The sequence below is a fragment of the Gossypium arboreum genome, chromosome 6 (genome assembly GCF_025698485.1).
Source record: "Gossypium arboreum isolate Shixiya-1 chromosome 6, ASM2569848v2, whole genome shotgun sequence".
Lineage (NCBI taxonomy): Eukaryota > Viridiplantae > Streptophyta > Magnoliopsida > Malvales > Malvaceae > Gossypium > Gossypium arboreum.
The window spans coordinates 13,443,856-13,458,686 of NC_069075.1; the positions used below are offsets into that span (position 1 = coordinate 13,443,856).

The 14,831-nt window shown below is 33.1% G+C and overlaps 1 protein-coding gene and 1 long non-coding RNA gene across 2 annotated transcripts; one reads left to right on the plus strand and one right to left on the minus strand.

Moving 5' to 3' along the window:
* Positions 1 to 998: 998 nt before the first annotated feature.
* Positions 999 to 2,347, minus strand: LOC128294153 (uncharacterized). Its single transcript, XR_008284421.1, has 2 exons — positions 2,024 to 2,347; positions 999 to 1,312 (listed from the first exon to the last, which is right to left on the minus strand). It is a non-coding gene; the product is annotated as an uncharacterized LOC128294153 (long non-coding RNA).
* Positions 2,348 to 11,029: 8,682 nt separating this feature from the next.
* LOC108484402 (uncharacterized) lies at positions 11,030 to 13,854 on the plus strand. The gene is made up of 2 exons (XM_017788174.2): positions 11,030 to 12,822; positions 13,338 to 13,854. The coding sequence occupies exons 1-2, from the start codon at positions 11,422 to 11,424 to the stop codon at positions 13,719 to 13,721; spliced, it is 1,785 nt and encodes a 594-aa protein (XP_017643663.1). The 5' UTR covers positions 11,030 to 11,421; the 3' UTR covers positions 13,722 to 13,854.
* Positions 13,855 to 14,831: the final 977 nt, after the last annotated feature.

Below are 14,831 nucleotides of genomic sequence, written 5' to 3' on the forward strand. Positions count from 1 at the left end.
TGCTAAAGTTTCTTAACTGCTCGCGGACTCCCAATCCACGAACATTCCAACAAAAAAATTTTATTTCTTCCGGACGGCATACCCACTGGCAACCGCCGATAATATTTTAAAATGGGCAGGTTGCCCACCAGAAACTTCAAACGAATCCGGAATAGTGGAAACATTAGAAGTCAAAGAGTCAAACCTTTGTCTTTTTTTTCTTTCCTCACTAGCTATAGGATCGTCTTCGAGCTTACAATCCATTTTTGTCATATCCAACCCAGTAGCAGGTCCCATATCTTTTGATCCTTTAATTAATTCCCCATAATTCAAAATGGGCTCCAGCTGTTGACTTTTGCATGGCAACAAATCCCCCCAACAATAGGACGTGATTCTTGCCTCTGATTGAGATGAATTTCAAAATTGAATATTTCCAGATTAATTCCTAAAATATGATTTCGATCAACCCATGATCTACTCTCATAATTGTGCCTTGAATTTTGGCCCAAATGTTGCTCAACGCGATTCTTTCCAAAAAAATTATTGTCCCCTTCCCCCCTCAACCAGATGCTATTGACCGTGGTGGCTTTCCGTGGCTGGGCCCTCAATGTCAAATCCCAACCCATTTCCATTTCCTGTGTTCCACGTTGTAATCTCATTGGACAAAAACTATTCCATGGCCAAGACACCTACACAAGAAGCAAAACAAAGTCAGCTTTTCGTATTAGATTTTTGCATACGTGAATTTGGACTCAGAAGTCACAATTTTCTTCCGTCATTTTAGCGGCTTCCTAACATCGAATTGAACTCGGATGCGAAGAAAATTTTTATAGCCATTGGTCAGCTACTTCGTATCATATTCCAAAAATTTACCAATGAAATTTCCAAATTGCACTGCCACAGATTCCTTAAAAAATCCTGGTGGCAGATCATGAATCTGGACCCACCAATCAGAATAGACCAAAGAAATAGACAAATGATCCTCATTCTCCTGTATCCTATGGAAAATCAAAAAGTGATTATTGAATGTCTAAGGGGCTCCTGTAAGAACCCGATGGATATCAATTTCATTAAAAATTTTGAATAGAAACCATTTTTCACCCAAATCTGAAATTTGTACACCCTCCAAGGGGTGCCAGATGTTTTCCAACGTATTCCTCATGGTTGGGAAATTAACAACACTAGTAGTTAAGAAGCATCCCACCAAGCAAAAGCTGTACGTTGTACTATGTGTTTCAACCTCATCTGGGATAGCAAGGGCCTCCTCTTCTTTATCCCCCAACCTCAGATCAGCCAAACCCCTCTCTATTCCTAATTTTCCGCCAAAAAAGACCTATCAAAATACTCGACAGATACCAAAAATTAGTGTGGAAGAAACACAATCACAAAAGAAAGCAGAAGTACAGAAGGACAAAAAGAAACAAAACGTGCCAGACGGCAGACAAAGGCGTGTCAGAAGACAGAGATAAAAGCCTATTATATATATGGGGCATATTTAAATGCTATGTTATGTTGCATTTAGGGTACAGATTTAGAGATATAACCCTCCAAGAACAAAAAGAAAAACTGGGCAAAAGTTCAACATACTATGACTCGCATATTTTAAATAGTTTTGATTTATACAATTACTGGCTTTATTAATAAGTTTTATAATAATCCTCGTCCTCTCTTTTTTTTCTTTTTCTCATTATTGGATTTCGATTTTTAAATCAGATAAGTAAAAAGATTAAATTTTAAAATGCAGGGACTGGTGGAGGAATTAAACCAAAAGAATAATATACTACTAAATTCTTCAATCATACATCTAAAAAAAAACCCAGCTATTTGCACAACAGTTAGCCTTTGCTCAATTCCAGACTTAATTCCTTTTCCCACTAAATGGAAGAAAGAATCACAGAGTAACTCAGTACTTCCCTCGACGAAACATGGTTGATTCGTTAATAATGTGGAAGATGAAAAGAAACTGTAGTTGGAACCCTTCACAAGCGACTAAACCTGGTTCCCATGGGGAAGTAAGTCATCGGGATCGGAGGGCTTTTCTTACTGTTTCTTTCCTTCGATTTGGCTTTAACGTTGCTGGATGTTGGTGGAGTATTGTCACCTTGAGACGCCACCTTACTTGAACCGGAAAAACAACTGAAGAAGCTTCTAAAAGGATCCATGGAAATTTAATATTTGTGTGGCTTTTGCTGTGGAGTTGGAGTTAATAATAGTTTGGTGGTGGTAGTGGTGGTGATGGTGTTATATATATATATATATATATAGCATGCAGTTTGGCAGGACATTTGTTGCGAATAATGTGGAAGGAAAAGGAGGTGCACGCATCGTGTGCTGGTCGCTTTCAGGGGGTGGTGGTTGCAGACTTTCTTCGGCTGCATTTGAACGTGGTCAACAAGCAAAAGTGGAAGATCAAAGTTCAGCCCCACCTTGTGGAATCTCATTACTTGATGGCTAAGTTTTGGCAATTGACTCAAAATATGTAAGTTAGATGAATACATGTGAGCCCTATTAGGGAAAAAAAAAAAAGTTAGAATAACTAAATGATGGTGTAATTGAAATTATTTAATGGATTCTTTCCATCAAATTATTTATTGTCTTTTTTTAATTATTTAATGACAAGAAATTATTTTGTATATTCTTTCCATTACATCATTTATGGTTCCTTTTCAATTATTTAATGGCATGTCAACAAATTTTTTTATGTTATTGACATATAATTATGGTAACTCTTCTCATTAAACCCCAAACCATGGATCTCGAACCCTAAACCACGAACCTTAAATCCTAAACTCAAAACTTAAACCTTAACTCAAATCCTAACCATAAATCTTGAATCCCAAATGGGTTTGGGGTTCAAGGTTTAGGTTCCGATTCAAGGTTCGGGTTTTATGATCTATGGCTTAAGTTTGAGGTTCAGGATTCAAGGTAAAAAATTACTAAAATTATGTATCAATAATATGAAAAAAATGATAAAATAATTGGAAAGGGGCCGTGAATAATGTGGTGGAAATGATCCACAAAATAATTTCTCGATGATGTAGAGTCAATTTTCATTTTTAAACAATATTTATATTTGTGTTATATTTTAGTTTAAAATATTATAAATATATTGTTGCATGTTTTTGTATAGATTCGATGTTTTCTTAATGCATGTCATATTTATATTATTTTTGGGTTGTAATGTGTTTTAGATGTGTTATAATACGGATTTAATTTAGAGAATAGTTTATATATTTATATTCATCTTATATTATTCATAATTTTTAAGTAAAGATATCATGTTTGTGTTTCTTCATGTTATGTTTATAATAAAATTTGTGTTTAATTATTCCACATTGTTTGATATCACATATTTTACTTAAGTTATTATGAGCATTTAATTTATTTTTGAAAATTAAATAATTACGCTTTGCAATAACTTAATATAAATATCATAACTTTTAGCAATAAAATGGCTTAATTAATCCTACCATAATATATTTCTTAAGAAAAGGCATTGCTTAGTTGTGATTTCATTGAAGCCACCAAAATTCAAATTATGGCTTTTCATTGGGTGGGGATAACTTTAATAATAGGTTATAGATTAGTTGTTTACTTAAAATATGCTAGTCTTTGTAATAAAATAATTCTAAACATATTATTTCATATTAAAATTAATAAGTGGGGATGGGATGTAAAACTCATCATTTAACTTATATTTTATTATTTAGAATATAATTTTAAATCAAATTAAATTTGATATAGTATTTTTAGATAAGTAAAAAAATAGTTTTGAAATTTCTACTGAAATTGGTGATTTATGTTTTAAGTTTAAGATAAAAATTCTTCTTTTTAAATTTCAAACTAATAAAAATTAAAAATATTTAAAGGTTAAAAGTAAATACATGTCAAATTCTATAGTAGTAACCTAATACTAATAAATAAGAGATTAGGCCCAAAACGAAGAAAAGGGAATGGTAGAGGTGGTCGGAAGCTCATGGTTATGGGCTTCAATCTCAAAGCAGGCAACAATAGTGGACACTTCAGTTTCTTTATTCTAGGCCACTGCTTCATTGCTTTGCTTCAACTCTTCGGTAGCACTTCCAGTCCAATGAAAACAAAAATTCTCCTAGTCACAAATTTTATCACACAAAAATCACGTATTTAGAATATAAGTATATATTTAAAATGATATATAATAAATAATGAAATATAAAGTTTAAAATTAATAATAACACAACTGCAATATGTATGAAATTAAAATAAAAAATAGTTTAATTTATGACTAAAATGAAATTTAAATAAGTAAATATATCATATTAAGAATACTAAATGTACTCCAATTGTTTACCATAGTATTTTCTGTTGGAAAAATATGGACATCACATATATAATAAGCATAATTACATGTTATTATTTACTATAAAAAATATTAGCCCAAATTAAATGAAAAGTGTGTCTAGCATTTCAGATGAAACAAAGTTGACATCGTGACGTGGAAAAGTTGTCGTCCCGCGTGATTATGACGCCCAGATGAGAAGTAACACCACGTCCTAACGATGCAAAGATGGACATCCCGACAAGGCGAGAGTGACGTCATGATGTGGCGACGTGTTCCCCACTCGACCGGGTTTCTTCTCCTAGTTAAACTCTGTTATATTTTCCCAGTCTAACTCTAACTATTTTAAGAAGGTTTAGTAATATTTGTACACAAAATTCAGCCTCTAAATAGGCCTCTTAGCAATCCTAGATAGTAGATAATAACAACAACAAAATTAAGAGAGAGTTTGTGGGAGTTTCGAGGAATCTTTGTATTTTGGGTTCAGGGTTTATTTGTTTCTCCATCTTGTACTTCCCCTTTCGATTTTTGCCGTTTTAGTGAAGTTTTCGTTGCTCATGGTTTTTTATCCTCTTCTAAAGGGTTTTTCTATGTAAATATCTGTGTCCAATTTTCTTTATTTTCGTTCGTGTTTGTTGCACAATTCAGGTTCGATCCAACAAACTAATATTAGAGCTTGGTTCAATTTCCGCATTCAACCTATTCAGAGATGGCAATGAGGTACCATATCGAGAAGTTCGATGGGATTATAAATTTCAACTGTGGCAAGTTCAAATGATGACAATTATGGTTCAGAACGGTTTGAAAAAGGTCATTACAAGAAAAAAGCCCACGAATGCGAACCAGACAAAGTGGGAGGAACTCGATGCGAAGACATTATCAACAATTCAGTTATGCCTCACTGACAATGTATTACGGGAGGTACATTCGGAGAAGATTACAGCAGTTCTATGGAGGAAATTGGAAGCCCTATCTATGACAAAGTTCCTTGTAAATCACTTAGTGTTAAAACAACGATTATACACATTCCAAATGGTAGAGTGTGAGTCTATTAAGGTTCACATCAGTGAATTTTTCACTCTGCTTAATAACATAAAGAATGCTGAGGTCAATATAGACACGAAAATCAGGTTATGTTACTACTTTGTTCTTTTCCCCTTCATAAAAAACTTTTAGGGAGACGGTGATTTATGATAAAAAAAGACTCATTTGAGGACATGAAGGGAAATCTTTTGAGTAAGGATAAAATCGACAACGAGTTAGGCTTAAAGAACAAATCAGATGGGCAAGCCTCGATTTTGGTTGCTAGAGGAAGGTAACTGTAACGTCTCAAAATAGGACCTAGAAGTTTAAGCCTGGCGAATAGAGGTCACCAGTGGCTTTGGAGAAGCATGGTTCGCTAATAGATTTAGTGAACTGTGACCACTAGTAGGCTTAACGAGCTGGAATTCGTCAACGACACTAGTGAGATGGTGTACGCTAGTAGGTTTGGTACGCTAATGTTCGATAGTTGGTCGGCATGTTGGTGTTCGCCAGTATGCTTGGCAAAGTAAGGATCACCAGTAGGCTTAGCGAACTAGGATAGTTATTTTGGGTCGATAGTTAAAAGTAGGAGTAGCTGAAGGGTAATTATACCAAAATTAAGAAGTCAACTTATTTTATAACACGATTCATGCATGCAACTTATTTCTTACTTCTACTACGACTAGGGTATTCTAAGAACATTAGAACACTCCGTACATATAAGTTAAACCTTTTCCATTAGAAATTTCATATTCTGATATGCAACAAATTTCTCTCAAATTCATTATCGACTATTCTATCATCAAGTTTTGAGAACCTAGCACTTAGCTCTTAAGATCTAAGGTAAGACTCTGTTTCTCTTTTATGTTTAGAAGTAATTAAGAAAGGTTCGCAAACAAAGGAAACGAGGTTCATCAAAAGATTAGCACGTGAGAACCTAGGATTGTTTGTAATTATGTATGAATTTTCATGTGTTTTGTCTGTTAGTGACTTTTTTTATGTTTGTGAAATTGCAAAATTGACAGAACCACCTACAAGCAAGGAAAGGGAAAGACAAAAGTTGTCTAAAGTTTTTAGCAAATTGGTGAGTGTTCAAGGATCGCCACATGTATGGGTGAACCATAATGTTAATCAGGAGCTTAGGATTTTTAACTTAAGTTCCGAGAGTAAGCCTTCTCTAAAAGCTCTATTTTTTTTGTTTATGATTAAATATGTGTTTTTATGAATAGTGATATGCGAGGTCTATAATGCAAGTTCAATATGAACAAGTGCTCCGTGAGCTCCTCATAATGTGTGAGCTCTATGTTTCAAGCACATATTTTAAGAAATATGTTTTTCTGAAACCGTTGGATATAATGGCATGCCATAGGATTGTGAGTACTCACTTTTATGTTTTGTGATTTGGGCAAAAGGCCTTGGGACAAGTCGGAGAGATAAAGGTATGTCGAGCTAAGCTCCATTCTTTGGGATATGTTGGTGTGTTGGAGAGTGTTTAGTTTTATGCTACACTTATAGGGCATGTTAAGACTCATTGAATCATTTTAAGGCGTTATAAGGAGATTCGCTTATCCAACAGGAAAATAAGTTTATGTTTTCTGGAATAATATGCTTTGTTATTTTTAAGCTATTTGATAGTAAGTATGGCAAACCCAATTCGCAAGTTCTGTAACTTAGCCAAAGATTTTGTTTAACTTATGTTTTGTGTGTGCTATGTGGTTATTATTTCCTATATAGTCACTGAGTTCGCAAGAGTTCACACACTCCCTTCTATTCACTGCAAATAGTTAGATCGCAAGGTGAGCAGCAACGAGGCAAGTAACCTAGGTGAAGTTTAAATATTGAAAAGAAGATACAAGTGAACTATGGATTTGAGGTAAACTGAAGAAGATGATGATAATATATTGAAAAAGATGAACAAGATTAAAAACATTTAAGTATCTTTAAATAAAAAGTACTTACATCAATTAAACAAAATAAAAATATAAAATTAATTAGATAAAAATAAGGGTAAACTTACCCTTTAAGTTTGGTGTAAATTACATTCATTTATAGTTTTAATAATACCCATAAATGATTTTAATAATACTCATGTAACTTTAAGTTTGAGAAAAAATCTTATAAACCTCCTTAAAATCTATATACTAAGTAAATTTTAAATAAAAAGACAGTCATACCCTTGTTATTATCTATATATGTACTTTCTATTTAGTTTATTCATTTCTTTATTTTAATTGCAAAATAATAAAATATTAAAGTATTATAAAATTAAACATATTTGAATTTTTCTTAAATAATTATATTTGAGTTCAATTAAAATTAAATATTTTAAATTTATATTTAATTCAAATATATATTAACCTTAAAATTAACTCATTAAGTTATTTTTATATAGTTGTAATTGTTTAGAATATTCTAATAAAAAGAAATTGATGAAAATATAAAAGAAATAAAGGAAGAATTGGTCTCAAAATTAATATTACAATTAGATTAAAATTTAAATAATTAACATGAATTCATAAAATTCATTAAAAATAAACAAAAATTAAAACAGAAGACAAAAAACAAAAATATAATTATCATTGATAACAATTTTTTTAAAGGTAAACATACAACTAATGATACCTTAGCTTAATGCAAGGTTAAAGTTAGTAATTTTAAGATCTTAAGTTTGAGTTTCACTTTTGTAAATTATGTGTGGGTTCTTAATTTATATTCATTTTAATTTATGTCCCACACATATAAATATATTCAGTATAGACCTGAATATATTTTAGTTACTAATTTGATTGTATAGCTTCGGAAAAAAAAGCTTACACATATTAATTGAAAATTACATTATATTTAACATATAAATTATGTTTGAATATAATGTAATTTCTAATTTATTTTAATAATAATTAATTATATTTTATTATTTTAATTGAAAATGATTGAATTAAATATTAAAGATAATAAAATAACGAAATAATAAGTAAGGGTAAAGTAGTCGTTATGATTTAAAATTCATTTAATAAATAAATCTTAGGGGTTAGTGGATTTTTTCATCAAACCTTAGAGAGAAGCTAGTATTTTTCAAACCATAGCAATATACTTTTCCTTTAATATAATTAAACATATAAATACACCTATAACACATTTGACATAAAAAATTAGTATAAAAATATATAAAATAATGTTTAGGTTTAAACTCACACCCCAATGATCTTAAACCCTTTAAATTAACCACTTTAATTTTTAAAAAATATAAAATTATTAAAAATAAATAAATTTACAATAAAATTTGTTAATTTTTAAATAATAATAATAATAATAATAATAATAATAATAATAATAATAATAATAATAATTGGACCAATTTCATAAAAGTTAAAATTTAAATTTTAGATTTTAGATTTTAAAATTTATTTTAAAACTTGAAATTTTAAAATCAATATTGATTAAAAAAATGAGAACTTTTGTTCTTTTTTCTTTACACACTTCCTTTAAAACTCAAACAATAAAGCTCAAGGTTTTTAGAATCGAACTAGTAGGCAAACCAATCAGATTATCAGTACTTGATTCAACCAGTTCGGTCACCAGTTTGGTTGATTCGACTAATTCATGAGTCAATCAATTTGACCCTTTATTTTGAATTGACATCCCTAATCGATTTTTGATCCAATTGGTTTAATTGATCGGTCCAATTTTTTCCTGTTATAGGATTTATAGAAATTAGATCTAATTGAGCCTAGTTATTTACATGTATGAAATCAATATAGTATATATTTTACAATATTTTAGGTCACAATGATTTGCAATTTTGGTTTCAAATTTCTTCATATTATTTAAAAGAGTTAATGTTTTAGATTTTTTTTAAATTTTGAAAGATAATATTATTGTTATTGTTTATATTATAATATTCATGTCTATATAAAGTTTATATCAATTCAATTGTAAAAAAAAAAATCTGAAAATAGATTTTAATAAAAATTAAAAATAAAAAATTTGGTTTAATTGGTTCACGGGGTCAATTGGTATAATGTCTTTCTCGAAGCGAATACCTCGATTGATTCCCAATTTAATTGGCCATTTGATCCAGTTCAAACAACAATGTCCAAGTCCTCTTAAATAATTATTTAAAAAATATTTTTAAAGTTTACAATTAATTGAAATCTAAATTTAAATTTGAATGATCTAAATAATGAATTTGAATTAATCCGAAATATTAAAAATTTAATATTTTAATTCCCAAAGAATTTGAAAACAATTAATTTATAAACCCATGCATAAAATTTTAAAATCCAAATTTTAATTTCCAAAGGCTACCTAACTAAATTCGTCTCCAACTAAATGGTAATAACAACTTAGTTAAAGCTAGTATAGACTAGATAGTATAGATGTTGTAAGGCCTAATTAAAAGCAACCTTCCATGTGTTTATTCTCGGAACCTTCCAACTAAAGGGTTAAAAACTTGAAATAGGGTGCGAGGTAAAATCATAGGCTACAGCTGTAGCAAAGTAAACCTATATATATATATATATATATATATATTATTTTATTTTGAAAATGAAAAACTGTTAATTACATCAAACATTCTAAATTATGTATAAAATTTAAATTATTCTTTAAATTTTTAAAATATTTCAATTGAACTATTAAAATATTAATATGGTATTAAACTATCAAATAAAACCTATCCACAAATTTAAAGTATTAAATATAAGTTTAAATTTGATGTAGCTTGTATTTATTAACTTCAAAGTTGAATTCAAATTTGAGATATGGAAATTTAATAATTAAAGGGATAATATATAATTTAACCCCTGAACTTTGTTGATTTGTACTTATTAGTTAGTTTTAATTTTTTCAGATATGAAAGATAAATTATAACAAACATGTAGGGGGTATGCATGCAATAATTGCAGAACTACGTCTGGAGGGTCATAGAAAGTAGTATTGTAACATTTTAAAAAAATAATTAAAAAACTAAAATATCAAAATGAGAAGGTTTGTTGCAATTAAGGTAAGAAATAATGAGATAATAAAATTCCAAAGAGAGGAAAAGAAAAAGGTAAATCACAAAGGAGGCGACGAAAATCATTAATTGTGTTTGGGAATGCAAGGAAGGGTGTTTAGTTGCATCGTAGGTAGTGAAATCCGTTAGCGATTGGTCTTTGCTGCCGGAGACATATGTCCCTGTTCTTCCTTGCATTTGGTCACGACAAAAGCCACTTCTTGGACTTGGACTGCCCTCTCTTTTCACTTTTCTTATTCCTTTTCCCCGTCTCATTGCTAATTACTAATTACTCCTTAATCATTATTTTTAACGCCAACAAATCCCCGTCCCTGGTTTTGGAACATCCCTCAAAATGCGTACCTTTGATACTTGCTATATTTTGCATGTGCTTGAAAATGAGTCAATACCCTAATATTTGAATCCCAGTGTCAATTACTTAGAACCATTATTGTCCAAATGATTGTTGTTTCAAACTTCTTTGTAAGCATTCAAAATTCCATGCGAGGTTAAAAGATCTTTGTTGAATTTTTACATCAAAAGACTTGAAAAGAAAAAGGCTATATAAATCCTATGCTCCTGATCTCATTCATTCGTATACCCATACCATTGAAAGGAAATCTTGTAACTAAAAAGAGCAAATATATCATGGAAATCATCAATATGGGACCTACCCATTACCATTTTAACCCCGAGATTTCATTTCATCATGGAATCACACTATCCTGCACTGCGTCTCCACGGTAACATCAATTTTAATTTTTTTTTCAAACAAAAGAAAAGCGGAAAAGACAAAACAAAGAAGCGTAAGGTAAAGCAAGGAAGGGATGTTCGGTCTTAGGACTGTACCTGTCTGAAGCATCAACAAAAGCCGCGCCAGATTGCCAGATTGCGTGTATCTCGTCCTTCTCTTTCTCTTTTCACGCTACCCAATAAAATTCATTTTTATCAAATGACCATCTTACCCTCTCCATTTCCCTATTGCCTTCAACCTTTCCATTTTCTTCGTTTTGTCTTTCATTTTCACAACCCAAAGAACTGAGACAGGATTAGGTAAAATTTTGTGAAAGGAAATTAGAAACCCAAAACAAAAAAAAAAAGTAAAATAATGTCGAGATCGTCTTCTGCGTCGGCGACGGCGCCGTTTCCAGCTATCAAACCGGAGGATTACAAGCATAGCCCTGTTCACTACGCTGTCGTTTTGCGTGATCATACTACTTTGAATCGACTGGTTTCCACGCTGCCAAAGCTGGCTGATCCTGCTCAGATCCACACCGAGTGCGACTCACTCAGTCAAGAGCGTGTAGCTGACCAAATTTCCGCCGTTCTCGACCGCCGAGATGTCCCTTTCCGTGAAACTCCTCTCCACCTCGCGGTCCGCCTTAACGACGTCGTTGCTGCTAGAACTCTCGGTATTGCTGGTGCTGACGTGTCGCTCCAGAACGCTGCGGGCTGGAATCCTCTCCAAGAAGCACTCTGTCGCCGAAGCTCCGACATTGCGTTGGTTCTCTTGAAACTCCACCACCGCTCGGCCTGGTGCAAGTGGCGCCGCCGTTTACCTCGCGTAATTGCCGTCCTCCGCCGAATGCGTGACTTCTACATGGAAATCTCCTTTCACTTCGAAAGCTCCGTAATTCCGTTCGTCGGAAAAATCGCTCCTTCCGATACCTACAAGATCTGGAAACGCGACGGTAACCTTCGAGCTGATACTTCATTAGCAGGCTTCGACGGCTTGAAAATCCAACGCGCCGATCAAAGCTTCCTCTTCCTCGGCGATGGCGATCACCTCCACAACATCCCTTGCGGCTCATTGCTAGTCCTCAACCGCGAAGATCGCAAAATCTTCGACGCATTCGAAAATGCCGGAGCTCCGATGAGCGAATCCGACATTGCGGGTTTTTGTTCCCAAACGAGTGTGTACCGACCCGGAATGGACGTAACCAGAGCGGAACTCGTCGGAAGAACTAACTGGAGGCGCCAAGAGAAAACAGAGAGCGTCGGTGAATGGAAAGCCAGAGTTTACGAAGTACATAACGTGATATTCAGCTTTAGGTCACGAAAAGTTGCGGGTTCCGAAAATGACGTCGCCGGAAGTGAACAAGTGTTACCCTTAGAGCTCGACGAAGACGATGACGGTTTCTTAGTTTGCGAAAATCCCAATTTTGCAATGCCTGATAGAAGAAGACACAGTAGCTTCGTGAGAGAAGACAGAGAATGGATTTCGGTCGGGAGGAAGAGCGTTGACGTTTTCCCTTCTTCAGCCGCGGCGATGCCTCCTAGAAGATCGACGTCTTTCGCAACGGCGAAAACGGTGGTGCCGCCCCCACAAACAAAGGAGAAAGAGTACGTTCGAAGTTTACGGCCGTCAGTTTGGTTAACGGAACAATTCCCATTAAAGACCGAAGAATTGCTACCTTTACTTGATATTTTGGCTAACAAAGTGAAAGCTGTTCGAAGAATGCGGGAGCTGTTAACCACCAAATTTCCGCCGGGGACATTTCCGGTTAAGGTAAGACGGCGAGTTATTAAATCTATAAATATCTGTTTTTTTTTTTGTTGTTTAAGAAATGTGGGGTCCACGTAGATACCTGTCTCCTTAGAAGGGTGTCTGGTTTGGGTCTTTTGATGCGTTGGATGATGATAGCCTGACCAATGGACAAAAGGAAAGCAAGTGTGTTTTAGTTTTTCAGCTTTGCTTTGGTCTCTGATTAGTGGAGAAGCTTTTCTTTTTGTGGGGGGAAAACCCTGTTTTTGGTCGGCTCCAATGACGTGGAACTTGTCCCAATGGGTGTGTTTTAGATCCAACGGTGATTCTCCCTTTTAAAAAACCCACATCATCCGAGGTTTCCTTTTTCTTTGTCATTTTGTCATATTCTAGCCAGAGGCAATGTTACGTTTTACTTTTACCCCATCGGACAAACCAAGAGAATCATATGTGGACCAACTGTTGAACTGTCGTTTCTCTTTTGATATGTGATTTTCGGACAAGGTTGGTATTGAATTGTTGTTGGTGGGGTTTCGCAGGTTGCGATCCCGGTAGTCCCGACGGTGAGGGTGGTGATAACGTTCACGAAATTCGTCGACCTCCAATCGACCGAGCAATTCTTCACTCCACTCTCAAGCCCTAGATATTTTTCCAATGGAAGAGGCCAAACAGAGGATGATCAAAATTCGGATAAACATAATTCGTCATTACCGTCGACATCGTGGTCATCGTCCACCACGGCATGGCTGAGGCGAAGCAATAGTCAATCGGTGTCGGCTAACAAGCAACAACAGCAACAACGGAGTTCCTCAATGGCGCAACAAGCTGATCCTTTTGCCATTCCTAGTGGATATACATGGACCAGTGTCGACGACAAGTCCGGCAAATTGAAGAAATCAAAGTCCACAAGGAAATCAAAGTGAAAAACAAAAAATTATTCAAAATACAGATAATTTGGTCAAATGGAAATTCCGCAATGTTAAATATTTTGATTTTCTTGCAACCTGCAAAAATTTTGCTGTTGAAAATCAATGGTAGGCAATTTGGTTGATTAAATATGTTGTTCAACACAATTTTGGAGCTGTTTTTATTTTTTATTTTTTATTTTTATACTTTAGATATTACCGTATTTCAATGTTCACGAGTATGAGGAATAGGGGGGCATATTGGGATCAAAGACAGGCCATCTTACAAGTGGTCCTCTGTATTTTACGGTTTTAAAGGTGCCGCTCATTATCATTCATCTTTTGCTTTTATCAAAATTTCGGAAGCACATGCCCTTGTCTATCATCATCATCATCACCAACCTGTAGTACTAGCTTTTATCAAACCCTTCATCACCATCATCATCCCCGGTACCTTTACAAAATATATTATCTTACTTGGATAATATCTTTTACACACAGGATGCCTAGATGTAGTTACAACTTTGAAAATAATATTATTAAAAAAATAATCTCGAATCTAATAATAAAACGATAATAAAAATAAAAAATATTATAATGATAATATTTTAAAACATAATTTTATAAAAATATAAAAGATAAAATACATTCATATTAAAATACATGAAGCTATAAAATATTTAATCAAAAGCTTAACTAGTAACTAGATTATGGTCACCCACAATGTACTTGAAAAGCATAATTTTATAAAAATATTAATATAAAATATTGTGAAAAATAAAATAGAATAAAATAAATAAAAATAAAGAACACATAAATTTTACGTGGAAACCCTTTTGGAAAAAAACCACGGCAGGAGGAGAAGAAAATTCACTATGTCGAAAATTTTTTACTCAAATACAAGAGGAATAGACTATGCCTATTTATAGGCTTGCAAAGCCATATTCTAGTAGGATTGAAACACCTTATCCTAATCAATATAAAATAGATGGAGTTTAATAAGGTTTAAAACCTTATTCTAAAATAAAATAAAAGAAGTCTAGTTCTATATGGATTTTACTTTTATTTTATTTTCCATCGTATTTTGTTTAAATAAAATTTGGGTCACTTAATTCTAACAATCTCCAC

What these genes read in the sequence shown, in the direction of transcription:
- LOC108484402 (XM_017788174.2), top strand. Translation starts at nt 11,422, where the DNA reads ATGTCGAGATCGTCTTCTGCGTCGGCGACGGCGCCGTTTCCAGCTATC. An exon ending in CGGGGACATTTCCGGTTAAG is followed by an intron (nt 12,823 to 13,337) that starts GTAAGACGGCGA and finishes GGGGTTTCGCAG; the next exon opens with GTTGCGATCCCGGTAGTCCC.